Raw genomic sequence first — 14,274 nt, forward strand, 5'->3', positions numbered from 1 at the left:
AACAAAAACGCATTCTGTGTGAACCGGCCTAAACAGATTGAAAGATAAACAGCGCAGTCTTATTTCAGTGTTAACATTTAAGCAGTTTGCCTTGTACATTCAGTTTTTCCGATTTAGCTAATTATGCAGAAAGAACATCTTTCAATAATGAATATTTGTCTTTATGAGCAGCATGGTTGATTTAGCTAATTATAAGGACCAGTGCGAGACAAAACAAACATAAGGGATTCAATACTCTCATCTAAATGCGTGAAACGTCTCCCCTCAAGCTCAAAACGGCGACCACACATTTCAAAGCTTAACAGGACAAATAAATCTTATCACTGAAAAATTGAAATGTTTACTTTATAGCTAGCATTAAACTGGTCACAACGCTAATGTCATAGAGCAGATGAAAAGTGGGACAGAGTGATGAATAAGGAGAGAAAAGAGAGAAAGGAAGAGAGTCTGACAGAACCCTAAAATGAAAGGCGGTGAAACTCGTCCCTTGACACCTTCATGAATAGTGAAACAGGAGTAAAGGACGATAGGATGTGCTCTCCACATCCGTCATGGTTTCCAGTTGCTTTAGAGATGCTTCTTATTCAATATTAGCTTACACGGCCCACAATAACAGCGCTAGCCATGGACTTCAGAGCCGTTCACTGCTTTGATACTGTTGCTTTGAGATATACACTTACATTCAGCTCAATTCAATTACAGTATTTCCTTAGGTCTCGTTGAAGAGTGTCTCCTGATCATTTCAACCTTTTCATAGGTTTTGGTAGAGCACTTTTTGAATTATGATATACTTCTGAAAAAGATTTTGGAACTAAACTTAAAGGGATAGTTCACCCTCATGTTTTTCCAACCTCGGAACAGAAATTAAGATATTTTTGATGAAATCTGAGAGCTGTCTCACTCATTCATAGGCTGCAAGTTAATTTCATTCTGCCGGCCCAGAAAAGTTAGTAAAAACATTGTTAAAATAGTCAAAGTGACTACAGTGGCTCAACCTTAAGTTTATCAAGCGACGAGAATACTTTTTGTGCGCAAAAAACAATTAAATAACGACTTTATTCAACTAGTCATTTTCTTCTGTGTGGGCCTCTGAGTGCGAGTTCATGAGAGCGCCACGACGCATGCGCGAGAACTGAGAAGATGACGCAGACGGGTCTCGATGTAGTTTTTAAAATCGTTCTAAAGTGTACATTTCCTGGATGTCCGAATCGTGAGAAACCAACGAGAAAACTTAAAAGTACCTTACCAATGCCGCAAAATTAATGGCTTCACACTTTCCCATAAATGATCGTGAGCGTCATCTTCTCAGTTCTCGTGCATGCGTCGTGACGCTCTCGTGAACTCACTCAAAGGCCCACACAGAAGAACAGGAATAGTTGAATAAAGTCGTTATTTTAGTGTTTTTGCGCACAAAAAGTATTCTCGTCGCTTGATAAACTTAAGGTTGAGCCACTGCAGTCACTTGGACTATTTTAACAATGTTTTTACTAACTTTTCTGGGCCGGCAGAATGAAATTACATAGAAGCCTATGGAGGAGTGAGACAGCTCTCAGATTTCATAAAAAATATCTTCATTTTTGTTCCGAACATGAACAAAAGTCTTACGGGGTTGGAACAACATGAGGGTGAGTAATTACTGACAGAATTTTAATTTTTGGGTGAACTAATGACAATTGACACTTTTTGTACCTTTTTGAACCTTGCATGAGCACCGTTTAAAAACGTTTTAGCAACAATTATTAGTGAATGAGAATTAAATTATGTCCAATAGAGCGAAGGTGATAATCGTGGTCGATAGGTGATACATGGCTGATATTAGATTACACACCATTTTGACTAAATAAAGTAAAAAAAACACTAAAACCTAATATAAATAGTTTTTTTACAATTTAGGCATCGCAACATTATAATGTACTACATAAAAAAATAGACATTCATTTTGAGATCCGCTAAAGGTTACATTTAACAGCATTATACATTTTTGTGTTTTTAAGGATTACCTTTGGAGTACGTATTTTGGGGTCAGTAAGATTAAAAATAATAATTTTATTCAGCAAGGACACATGAAATTGATCAAAAGTGACAGTAAAGACTTATGATGTTGAACAAGATTTATATTTCAAATAATACTGTGCTATTGAAAAAATTTAAAATAGAAAAAAAATTACATCACAGTTTTCACGAAAAGCAGAAAATCGTCATATTAGAATAATTTCTGAAATATCATGTGACACTGAAGACTGGAGTAATGATGCTGAAAATGCAGGAATAAATTACATTTTGAAATATTTTCAAATAGAGAACGGTTATTTTAAAGGGTAATAATATTTCACAATATTACTGTATTTTGATCAAATAAATGCAGCCTTGGTGAGCATAAGAGACTTATTTCAAAAATATCATAAAATATTACAAACCTCAGAACGGTAGCGTAAATGGTCCTGATGTATCATGCATTTCTACTATTTTGACTGCATTTTATTAAACTAATATATTTTATATACATAAAAGACTGATTTACTATATAGTTTAAACTAACCTACTCTAATAGTGATATATACATGTAAAAGATTGAAGTCTATTAATATTAATTATTAATGGGCATCTCAGCTGTTTGGTAGAGGCTCATAATACAAGGTTTGTAATGTTTGCTTTAATGTTTCACATTGTATTGCTGTGGTAAAGACTCGCGGTAAAGTGCTTAATAACACAACTTTAAAGGCCACCATTTCAAGCCAGTATCTCTGGAAGTGGCTGAAAATAAAACATAGTGAAGAAACTACAAACCCAGAAGGTTTCAACTGAAATGAGGTGGTTTTATATTACCATTTTCCCGTTTGGGTATGCCAAATAATCAGTCACTGGATGAGTGTGACATTTACAGGGCACTTACGTCCACTTTTAGATGGCTCATAAATACCAAGAGTGAGACTGATGGGGGAAAAGCAAGTGTCCTTACTAGTGCCTTACTGAGGGCTGAATTAACTCAATAATGGAAGAGCAGAGCATCAATACAACGAGCGACACTAAATATCTCACATTAGCAAAACAGATATACGGTACAAACGGATTTACCCATTCAAACATGACAAAAATGAATCCATTATCAGCGGCTCCTACACTGGGCTACAGGTGTCAAACAATTCAGAGCTGGAACCGTTTAACTCTCGCTGAAAAACAGACACAGTGAGAAGTCCTCAAGTCTCTCGATCGGTCTGACTTACTGGTGAATGGCTTGAAGGAACTTGCGTTGATGTTTCCTGACTTTGGCGTGGTCCATCTTCCTCACCAGCTTGGTGTTTTTATAAATGAGCCACGTCTCCCTGAGAACATTAGCAGCTGTGTTTTTCACCTGTGGGAGAGAGTGAGCATTGTAGCATTTATCACTCGGTTCTGCTGAGGCGTCCTGGGCCCTGATGTTTGAACGTGGCTTACTTGGTTTGCATAATATGTTTTAGTATAGAGTAAACCTGGGATTTCTACTGGAATAGTTAGCTTGCAAGCAATAAAACAAGCTAACTAGCTGCTAGCAAGCTAAATAACTAGATTTAGCTAACTAGCTGCTCTTTTTAAAGCGGAGCTATGCATTTTAGGGAATTTCTTCGCTGTATTCTCGCTTTTTGCTCGCAGGTTTCTCTATAGAGCTCCCCCAACAGCTTCGGAATAGATGTTTGACAACACTGTCGAAAAACTTGTTGGCGACTCTCAGATACTAGATCAATGACATCAAAGCAGACGGGACATTCTTTAAAACTTCGACTTCATTCGGGTTCGAACAGCGTGAGGGACCGTAATAATGCAATTCGTTACATCGCGAGACCTGATATCACGCGATACTTCCTGACGCTGAGGCTCAAAGTTGCAAGGGTGGTTTTTCCGCTCACAGGCACCAGGGGGAAGCAAGACGGCCACCATTTAACCCGAAAAAAGTAATATAACCATTCCAATGACTCCGAAGCTGTTCAATTCAAGTAAATTAAGATAAAAAAAAAACTGCATAGTTCCCCTTTAAAGCAATAAAAGTGAATGGGACAGGGGCTCAGGGACAGGAGATGCAATTTTATTTTTAAGAACATCAGCTTTACCAGCATATAGCAGATATGAGACTGCTTGGGAAACTTGTTTGTAAAAAAATCCTTTTGGTAACACTGTAGAGCGTAACTGTCAGACTCCAGAAGTAAATATCCCATTCGTTTTCTCCATAGGGGAACTGATTTTTAACGATAAATTTAAACCATTAAAAGATAGATCTACTGTGACCTACTAAGTTTTTAATCAATTGTATATGCTTTTGTTGAAACCATCAGCCTGCATTAATCAAACTTTTTTTTCAATAATTGTGTTCAACGTGTAAAAACTACATTACCCATGATTCTGCAATGATTGATGACAAGTCAGTTTCTCAATCTGCATCCGAAATCACATTAACCTACTATATAGTAGGCGAAAAACAGTATGTGACAAAAGTAGTATGTCTGAATTCACAGTACTCATAAAAGAGTAGGCACAACGTACCTGGATGACCTACTACTTCTGGCGTGATCCTGAAGTGTGCATGAACACTTTACTATCCCATGATTTTTACTAAAAATCGTTTTGAAATCCCTATGGGAAAAATACTTCCGGAAGCAAGGCAGCTCGAGAAATGGACGGCCACAGTTGCCCTCTATTGGCACAGCATTATGATTATTATTAATTAATTAAGGATTACTAATCTTTACTTTTGGTCCAGAGAACTAAAAACTTTGGTTTATATCTAGTTCATCTTAAGAATCTAATCTGGCTAACCAAGTAAGCCATGTTTGAAGAATGAAACCTTGAATATTTAGCCTATTTCTCACATTTCTGTCATGCCAAACATTGGTTAATTACTGATCATTACTGTAATTTAGTTAAGTAAAATGATTACTGTTAATTACTGATAATTACTGTAATTGGTTCATTACTGATGATTTTCTTCTCAAAAAGCTTATAAATCAACTGCTAAGGTGAATTTGTTTATTTTGAGCAGAGTGTCACATTAAATGAATTCACACTTTTTGTTTATATTTAATAAATGCATCTTATTTTCCACTTTGCATAAGCTGGATATTATTTTCACAGGTTTGCAGGGATTATGAATAAACTGTGACATAAGTCGCCACAAGGCTAAGATTCGGGATTTCAGACTTACCCTTTTTGTCAGCTGGGTGTCCATCATAAAGTTATGTACATGTTTTTCGGCTTTGGTTAATTCCAGTTTTTTTGCGACCACAGCGACCACCAAAGCAGTGCATCCGGCACCCTGACAAGACAAACACCAGCCTTAAGCACTCAGTCGAAAACAAAAGGTGTGTTACGCAGATATACGCCACTTACCATGATGCCGGTGAGGAGACAGACCCCTTTCCCACAGTATGTATTAGGAACCATATCTCCATATCCAATCGTTAGAAAAGTTATTGAGATCAACCACATGGCTCCAAGGAAATTGCTGGTTACATCCATGTTGTCATGGTATCTAGTAAATGTTAAATGACATATTAGAAAAACAACTACAGTTACTATACATTGACTGACTTGTAAGTTAATCAATCAGCCATGAAAATGTAGCTAATTTGTCTGCATTATAGATGTAAGTAGAGTTGACTCCACTGCGGAGTATTGGACATGATGTTGTTGCTGTAAGCTAATACTTAATTGGCTAATTGAGAGATCTAGCCTGTTGGGACACAATTGACTCAGTTTCCAAAGCTATTTAACAGCAGTTTAAAAGGTTACGCAGCACACTGGTCTGCAGCGTGAGAGATGTGATACTCCATAGGGTTTAACAGGTTGAGAAAAAGGCACAGTGTCTTTTTTCTCTGAAAGGATACATTTTGATACTTAGATTTCAGTTTGTAAAAATCACCTAGTAACTAAGTAACTGTGAATTATAATTTTTTGCACACATAACACACATATAAATCTATATATACCGGTATATATATATATGTAATTGTGAGTGTTTATTCTAAAAAGATCACCTATGTTATTCACAACATGATAATGGTAATAACTGTAGTTAATACGTGTGTGTGTGTGTGTGTGCGTGCGTGTGTGTGTATAAAGTAAAACCTAGTACCTGTAAATTATTACTACTGTACAATTGTATATAATGAATATGTATTATTTAATTATAATAATATTATTTAATAAAATGTCAGTGTGTGTGTGTGCGTTTATATATATATATATATATATATATATATATATATATATATATATATATATATATATATAAGACTTCAGATGCAAAAGCCTCATTTATTTAAGTTCAGTAATTTCACTTTAATGACAATTAATAGATAATTTTCATTGCCATTAAAGTGATATAACTAAACATAAACATACAAGCTTGACAAAAATGATCATTCTAGAAGAAAATTTCAGATGGCACTTAGAGGCTTTTGCATCTGAAGTCTTCATATATATATATATATATATACACATACGGTAATACATACAGTATATACACAATTGATCTAATTTCTGAACTTAATTTCTGAAGTCATGATAATTAATTGTATAATATATATATATATATATATATATATACACACATATATATATACACACAATTATTTTCATACAATTTTAGGTCTGACTTAAAGATGTTATCAAAATCTCCCCACAAAAACAGATTTCCATTAACTACTGTCAGAGCAACTAAGTGGTCCACCTTTCGCACGCCCTCACAGTCCAGGCGGCGATGATCCACAGAGAAATGGTGAACACCAGCAGCACTGTCCCGGGACATATAGTCATGAGGGTCTTCATGACAAAGCGTGTGTTGAAGTTTATCTTGTTGAGGGCACCGATACTGCGTGACGAAGCATCGGTAAAGAGTTTGCTGTGCAGCAGCATGACGCGAGCAATGAGGTACAGACGGAGAAACATGGGAATGGACAGGATGATATCCACGTCGGCGTCCGTCTTGGAAGGGGCGTAAGAAAAGGCTAGCCGCGCCGTCCACGTGAAAGTGTAGTTGCCCGGGATGGGGTGTATGGCGCACACCAAGATCTCTAGACAGATGAAGAAGATGCGCTCATAGGTCATGGCTATCCTCCAGTCGTCCGCGGCGTTGTCCACCATGAATAGCTATTTGGAGAGAAAAAATTAAAAGCAAAGCTTTAGAAGCAGGAAAAAAACAAAACAATTTCATGTTCCTCCAGAAATGCAAAACAGTATAGGGTAAGAAACTTAATTCAATTAAAATTTTGAAATAATAATTATGTCAAATAGAATTCTATGAAAATAAGTCAAAATATCTCAAATATTTTTGCACCTCAAGTAATTTGTTCTTTAGCAGCAAGGATTTATTCAGAGCACATCATTTCCCCCACTAGACTGTATTTTCAACCTTGGCCTGTCAGATTCTGCCAAGGTGCGCTGCTCAAAGCCAAAGGCTTCTCTCGGGTTTCTCTCCATTTGACCAGCGGCCCTGGAGCCACACTGCTTTATTCGACTCCTTTCTCTTCTCCCCAATCCCATAAATATTTCTGCCCAGTATGGATTTGGCTTGCTTCTCAATAGTGCAAATTTCACTGTTCACTTTTTTTAGCAGCCGCGGTTCCTCGAGTATTTTCCCATTTTCAAATCATTTTCAAATAATTAAATGCATTTCTTAATAAAAATTAAACTTGCAGCATCATCTCTTCTCTTTACTGGCACGAGGGCGGGGCAACCTGTCACTCACTTGAGATCCACCAATAGCAAACCACGACCATCCAATCAATTCCCCATGGACAAAATCAAGTCCCACCCAACATTTGTTCTTGTTTGAGAAGCCGTTTCACTCAGATATACAGTGCTTAGCATAAGTGAACACACCCGTGCTAAAGTTGACTAAAAATAGGAATAAAAAATCATCTTTTGGAAATTTATCTTAATGCCTTAATTTAAAAAATTGGGAAAACTCCAACCTTTAAGGACACCGATTTTCTTTGTGAATGAATAATGTATCGTAAATAAATAAATGTTATTCCTTAAAATACAGGGTGCATAAGTCAGGACACCCCTATGTTAAATTCCCAGAGGCAGGCAGATTTTTATTTTTAAAGGCCAGTAATTTCATGGATCCAGGATACTATACATCCTGATAAAGTTCCCTTGGCCTTTAGTCACAATAGAGAAGAACACGCTATTAAGATTCGTTATTGGTTCGTTAAAACGAAGGCCAATCAAAATGTTTCAGCGCAGTCCTAGAATTAAAAACTCATCCAATAAGTCACTGCAAAAATATGTAATGAATCAAAAACAACAGTAAAATATAACACTATTCTCTTGTAGTTCCTGATTTTTTTACTCTAGGCTAAAACAATATAAGTTTATTGCACAATATTCAGACACAAAAAAATATGTTCGAAGTTTGAAGGCCAGTTCACACTAACAAAAATGCTCGGAATGAAGACTTTTTAATGCATTTTTAGTGCCGTCAAATCAAGTAATCACGATTAATCGCATCTAACATAAAAGTTTTTGTTTGTATAATATATGTGTGTATATATATTATTATATTCATATATATATTATGAAATACATATGTATGTGTGTGTGTATACACCGATAGACCGATATATGTATACAATATATATATATATATATATATACATACAGTATGCATTGCATACATATATGGGTGTGTGATACACACATATATATATATTTGTAACAGGAAGACGTAGACACAGAAGATGAAGATTCAAACGGGTAACTTTACTTATAATAAAAGATTATAAGTAAAAGATTACACACTAAAAGATTTTTCAAATCTCATCAGATTTTCAACATGAGAGACCACAAACATGATGATAAATAAGTCATAAATGTAACCGGTTTGTTCCTCTAGTGCAGGGATAGGCAACTTCGGTCCTGGAGGGCCACTGTCCTCCATAGTTTAGCTTCAGCCCTGGTGAGGATATGGACGTGTGGCGTGAGAGAACAGTGTCAATTGAGTGATTCTCACGCTGAATGTGAGAGAGTTGGCAGCCCTGCCTCACACCACAGGAAAACTGATAAGATAATCTGTAGGACCATCATGATAATCGGGACTTTACCTAGGATTGTCAGAAGGGGAGAATTGGGCCCAAAATCGACCCGATTACCTTGTCGTATGTGGGTGCCTTTCCGTTATTTCTAACAGCAGAAAGGGTTATTTCACCCAAAAATGAAAAATTTCCCATGGTTTACTCGCCCTCAAGCATAGGTATATATGACTTTCTTCTTTCAGCCAGACATAATCAGAGTTATATATATTATATATATATCTTCTAAGCTTAAAATGGGAGTGAATATTAACTGAGATTTTGAAGCCTTTATCTCCTTCCTGGAGCCGCTTGGATTACTTTTATGATGCATGGATTAGCTTTTTTGGGCTTCAAAATCACTAGTCACTATTCACTCCCATTATAAAGCTTGGAATGATCCTTTTTGATATAACTCATATTGTGTTCGGCTGAAGGAAGAAAGTCATACCTAAGATGGCTTGAGGGTGTAGTAAATCATGGGACAATTTTAATTTTTGGGTGAACTAACCCTTTAATTGGTGGAGGTCTTTTCAGCATTATGGAGAGTGTAGCTCTTCACTGGGAAAGTTGAAATCACACTAAACTGTAGGTCTGTCTTGAGTTTTGAAAGATTTATTTGTTATCGTCGAAAAATCTACTTCTCTTTTGAGATAGTGAATGGTATTTTACTTGCGGAAGCCGTCTGTTGCGCTCAACCGTCAGATCCCTGCCCTCCCTGCCGTTCTGTGCCGATCATCTGCGGTTTCATCCTGTGCATTCAATCACCTCAAGGTACCCGACAGTCAACATCAGCGAGAGATATTTCACCAGAGCGGTGCCGTCAGCACAATTCAAAGGCTTCGGCTGACAGATTTTATCCAACAAGACTGTGGCTATCTGATATGAGAAAAGGTGCAAATGATGAACCCCCTGATCCAATATGTGCAAACGGGTGTCCTGCCTTCTCACAGCACCGGGCTATTTCACGAGTAATGGGTTTATGCGGTGCGTAACTGAATTATTCTTTAATATGACTCTTGCTTGAGGCGTTAAGAGCTTGCTTCAGTGCTGTCCTGCGGTTTTCCCCTCGCGTAGTATAGCACATGTATAAAACCTTAACGCTTGGACAGTTTAATCACATTTATGGTCACTTATTTACTCAACCTGCTTTGCTGGATCCACAGTGTCTGGATCATCATACAGGTGATGTTTGAGTGAATCAAATAAAACCTGGCAATACATTAATGATAATTTAATAATATAAACGGACACCCTGCCAAAGAACCTTGATTTAGACTGAATGCCTTATCTCTAAATTCCTCATTAAGAAAAAAGGCACCACTTCTGGAGGAAAATGAGATTAATAACCCGGATCATACAGTATATTCAGTGATAATACATTAAAACATTAATCTAAATGGTGCTTGACCGTACAAAAGGGTGTTGGGAGCACATTGCTATACTGTTGCTAATAACTTCTGAGTAGTTATTGGCACTTTGCTATGCTAGGATGTTCTGGCTGGTTGCTAGGTGGTTGCTAGGGCATTCTGTGTGGTTTCTAGCTAGCATTCCTTTCTTCAACAAACTGCACGATTTGAGGCATTGATGTCCGTAACAGAGGCAAAGCAATAATTTTGCTGCAAATAAAAAATATATTTTAACTTTTATGTAGCAAAAACATTAGAGTTTGGCAAGTTTGATTCATAACTCACAATTGCTCATTTTTATGTAGGCCCTTTAGGCTCTAATATAAGAAAATACAAAACAAATAACAACAATATTCACCTATTTTCCAAAATGTATGAAACTGCCAAAATGCTTTTTTTGTATTTTCATATTAGTGCATAAGGGCTTTTTACTGTATTTTACTTTACATTAAATATATTTAAATGCACTTGGCTACAAGTTTAAATTATGTTTACCTAATAGAATATGAAAAAATGTTTATAGCAAATACATATTGAGATTGAATGTTTAAAAAAAAAAAGGCTGGAAAATATTGAGATTGAAAAACATTGAGCTCTTTTTCCCAGATGAGCAATAATAATTAATGGTGATCGTAACTCTTGCTTTAGCGATCATCACTAAAAAATCTTGAATCGTTCGCACAGAAAATAAACCCTTCACGCTTCAAAGCTTTTAGTATGTTTTTTTTAGCCCGAAGACTAATGACAAAATGAACATCTCCATTTTAGACCCTTGTAGTCCCACCTACACATGTTAGTCACATGAATCATACAGCCTCAAAATACGACACTAATCCTTCATATTCATACGACGCTCATGCAAACAGAAAACACACTCCTACTGCATACTCGAATTCCAAAGTATCAAAATAACATCAAAAACATGGGATGCTCCCAAACACAAAAATAGATCAAACCCAATCACGTTTTGTTCCGGACGTTCTCATACACTGACTCACGGCAGAAATCGTTAGGCCAGAAGAGAGGGAGATTTTAGACCAGATAAGACACATCAACTGTCTTAAAAGGCCTGACAATTGCCAGAGATGCTGTAACATTAACCAGCCTGTCTGTTAGTTTAGGCTGTTGTTCGACTTTCCGTGCGAGTGTAACTTAGACAGCGAAACACAAGCTGCCTTTCTGAACGGTGACAGACGCCGTCTTACTCAAAACTTAGCAACAACAACAACAGCCAACAAACCACATAGCCTGCACAAAGGATGATAAGCGTGAAGCTTTAATTTTGTTCATATGGGCAAAACATGTCATCAAGACACAGCTTTTAACTTGCTAGCTTCAAAACGGAGCAATTAAACATTTAAAATGGGTTACGTAAGGAAACCTACTTGGTAGGTAAAACCAATTATGGTAATGGATGACCTGCAATACAATACTCAAGGGTGCTTCACCTTCAAGCATCCAGTATTCCAACTGAGTGCTTGAGCAGGTAGTTATGGAAAAATGCTGAATTTGACAACAGAGGGGAAGGTGCACATGTAATGGCCTGGTTACAACAGCTAAGGGTCGAGCAGATAACCTCAACAAGTCCGAGAGCGCGACTGCGGAGCTAACTCAACCAAGACCAAGCAGAAGTGCAAATATATCGAAAAATGATCAAAATCATCATCTTTCTGGTATATTATGAGGGATTTTAGTAAATAATGGATTGGTGTTTTTAGGGCTTTTGAAACTACATTTTTTTCAATGACAATTATTTTAGGTTATGACTTTTTTTTTTAAATATGCTTGCTTTAGTTGTCATCACTAAAAATCTTGATTCATTCGCACAGGGAAGAAACACTGAAAATTGTAGATTTATTCCCTTATTCTGTTAAAGCATGATAATGAATTTTAGTCAAATGAATTGGTTTCATGTAGGTGTTTAGAAAAATATTTATTTCTGACAATTATTATTATTTATTTTTTTTATAAAGTTTTGCAATACCTAAGAATTTAAACTTAACATATATAATTATACAATATAATATTTTATTAATGTTATGTTTTTGCAGTAAAACAGCATTATAATCTTTAAGTTTGATTCATTTACATTTACAAACTGTCCATTTCAATGTTTCAATTCAGAACTCGACTAAATTTATGATTTGCTTACATTGTCACTCAAAAACATTCATGTGGTACTTTTCATATATTAAAATGTTTATATATATATATATATATAATTATATATACATACTGTATGAATATACGTATAATGCTGATAAATATTACTGTTTAGCTTATACAGGGGCCTAAATGAAAAAATATGATTTTTGTTTCTGTTTTACTGAAAAACAGTTATTTTTAAAAAGCTGTAATTGTAATTTCTCGTTGTAATGTTCTTAACCCTTTTAAGTAATTTTAGAACAAATACACATATACTGATGATATACATTGTATCTTTATTATATCTATAATATATACTGTAAAAAATTCTAACCTCCCCAACCTCCTCAATTTTCTACTGACTGGTCACATCTACATTTTTCAATTGGCCCAAGTGAAATTCTGCAAATTGCTAAAATTAAATGTGCAGAGTATCACTTGGGCCAATTTAAAAATTTAGATGTGACCAGTTACTAGAACATTTTGAGTTGGGGACGTTAGAATTTGCGTTGCTTTTATAATACGAATTGCATCACTAATGAAAAAGAAATTGTTTGGCTAAACTGAACAGTTTAATTGTATATATTATAAAATGTACGATTAAATAATTCACAAATACATTATAAAACTATTTAGTTAAAGACTCGTCAATATTCAGAATTTATATCATTTTTCTTATCAAGTCTATTAATGTTCGATTTACTTTTGACGCATTTCTATTGTATGAAAGAAGGCTTCAGGTAGATTAGTAGTATAGCTCCGTCCCCCCCGGCCTCCACTAATACAGAATGAGATACAGCGCTCAGTGGAATGATGGATGCGAGGCTGACTTTGGCAGAGCATGTGGATTAATGAAAACCGCAATAAAAAACGGCCTAAACTGATCAGCGCAACGCGAGGTCGATGGCTCTCCTGTTGCCTTACCAGACCTGAACTCTGTTAAAACACAGACAACAAAATAATCTATTAAACACGTGTCCATACAGGGGGCTTGTGCTCCTGTTGACATTTCGCCTTGACAAGGGCACGGACAAAAGGTCGCCTGCCTTCGTGCTATCCGTCTGTCTAGTAGGCAGCAGGGGTTGGTTACTGGTTTCAGAAGAGCTCAATATAACTAATGGAGCATGGCTCAATATTTAATCTGTGTAATGTAGAGAATGGGAACATATATCTTGTCGCTAAGAAAAGAAATCGCTCAGTCTCATTAGAGAATTAGGTAGAGAGGTTCAGCCCAATTACAAATTAATGCAATGGTTAATTTATGATATCAAAGTGGGTCCTAAGAGGCCACTTTTGCTAAGTAAATCCTTAGTTGTAGGTTGCTTTTAGCTTTCAAGTTTCTTTGAGGAAGGACCCGCACGCTTTCAGAGTTTGCATTTGTGTAATTGAACGCCGTCAGTAAACGATGACAGCTGTTGTTTTAACTCAATTGAACTCAATTGTTTTAACTCAACGGTAACTCAAATGAACTCTGTGTCTAGTGATTTAAATTCAAAAATGTATAGAATAAAATAATGTACTATAAAAGGCACCGGTCATGTCAAATTAAATGAACTCAATTAAATGTAAAAAAGACTTCGAGTTTACGGTAATCTTAATCCATACTGTAATTTCGCTCAGAAAAAACACTGGAGGTTTCTTATTTTAATAAACGGTAACTCTCTTTATCATTTTAA

At 36.0% G+C, this 14,274-nt stretch overlaps 1 protein-coding gene across 8 annotated transcripts in view; it reads right to left on the reverse strand.

The window, feature by feature from the left end:
• kcnn2 (potassium calcium-activated channel subfamily N member 2) overlaps positions 1-14,274 on the reverse strand; it is a 35,896-nt gene that overhangs the window by 15,135 nt on the left and 6,487 nt on the right. For all 8 annotated transcript variants that reach the window (XR_013796158.1, XR_013796159.1, XR_013796160.1 and 5 more), the window contains exons 3-6: positions 6,701-7,119; positions 5,359-5,500; positions 5,174-5,284; positions 3,225-3,352 (exon numbers count right to left, since the gene is read on the reverse strand). Coding sequence is in view for 4 of the 8 variants with exons in the window: in XM_079599858.1 (XP_079455984.1) it covers positions 3,225-3,352; positions 5,174-5,284; positions 5,359-5,500; positions 6,701-7,119 (800 nt within the window). In the remaining 4 variants the exon portion in view is untranslated. The remainder of the gene's footprint in view (positions 1-3,224; positions 3,353-5,173; positions 5,285-5,358; positions 5,501-6,700; positions 7,120-14,274) is intronic.

The sequence above is a fragment of the Phoxinus phoxinus genome, assembly GCF_949152265.1.
Source record: "Phoxinus phoxinus genome assembly, chromosome: 23".
Classification (NCBI taxonomy): domain Eukaryota; kingdom Metazoa; phylum Chordata; class Actinopteri; order Cypriniformes; family Leuciscidae; genus Phoxinus; species Phoxinus phoxinus.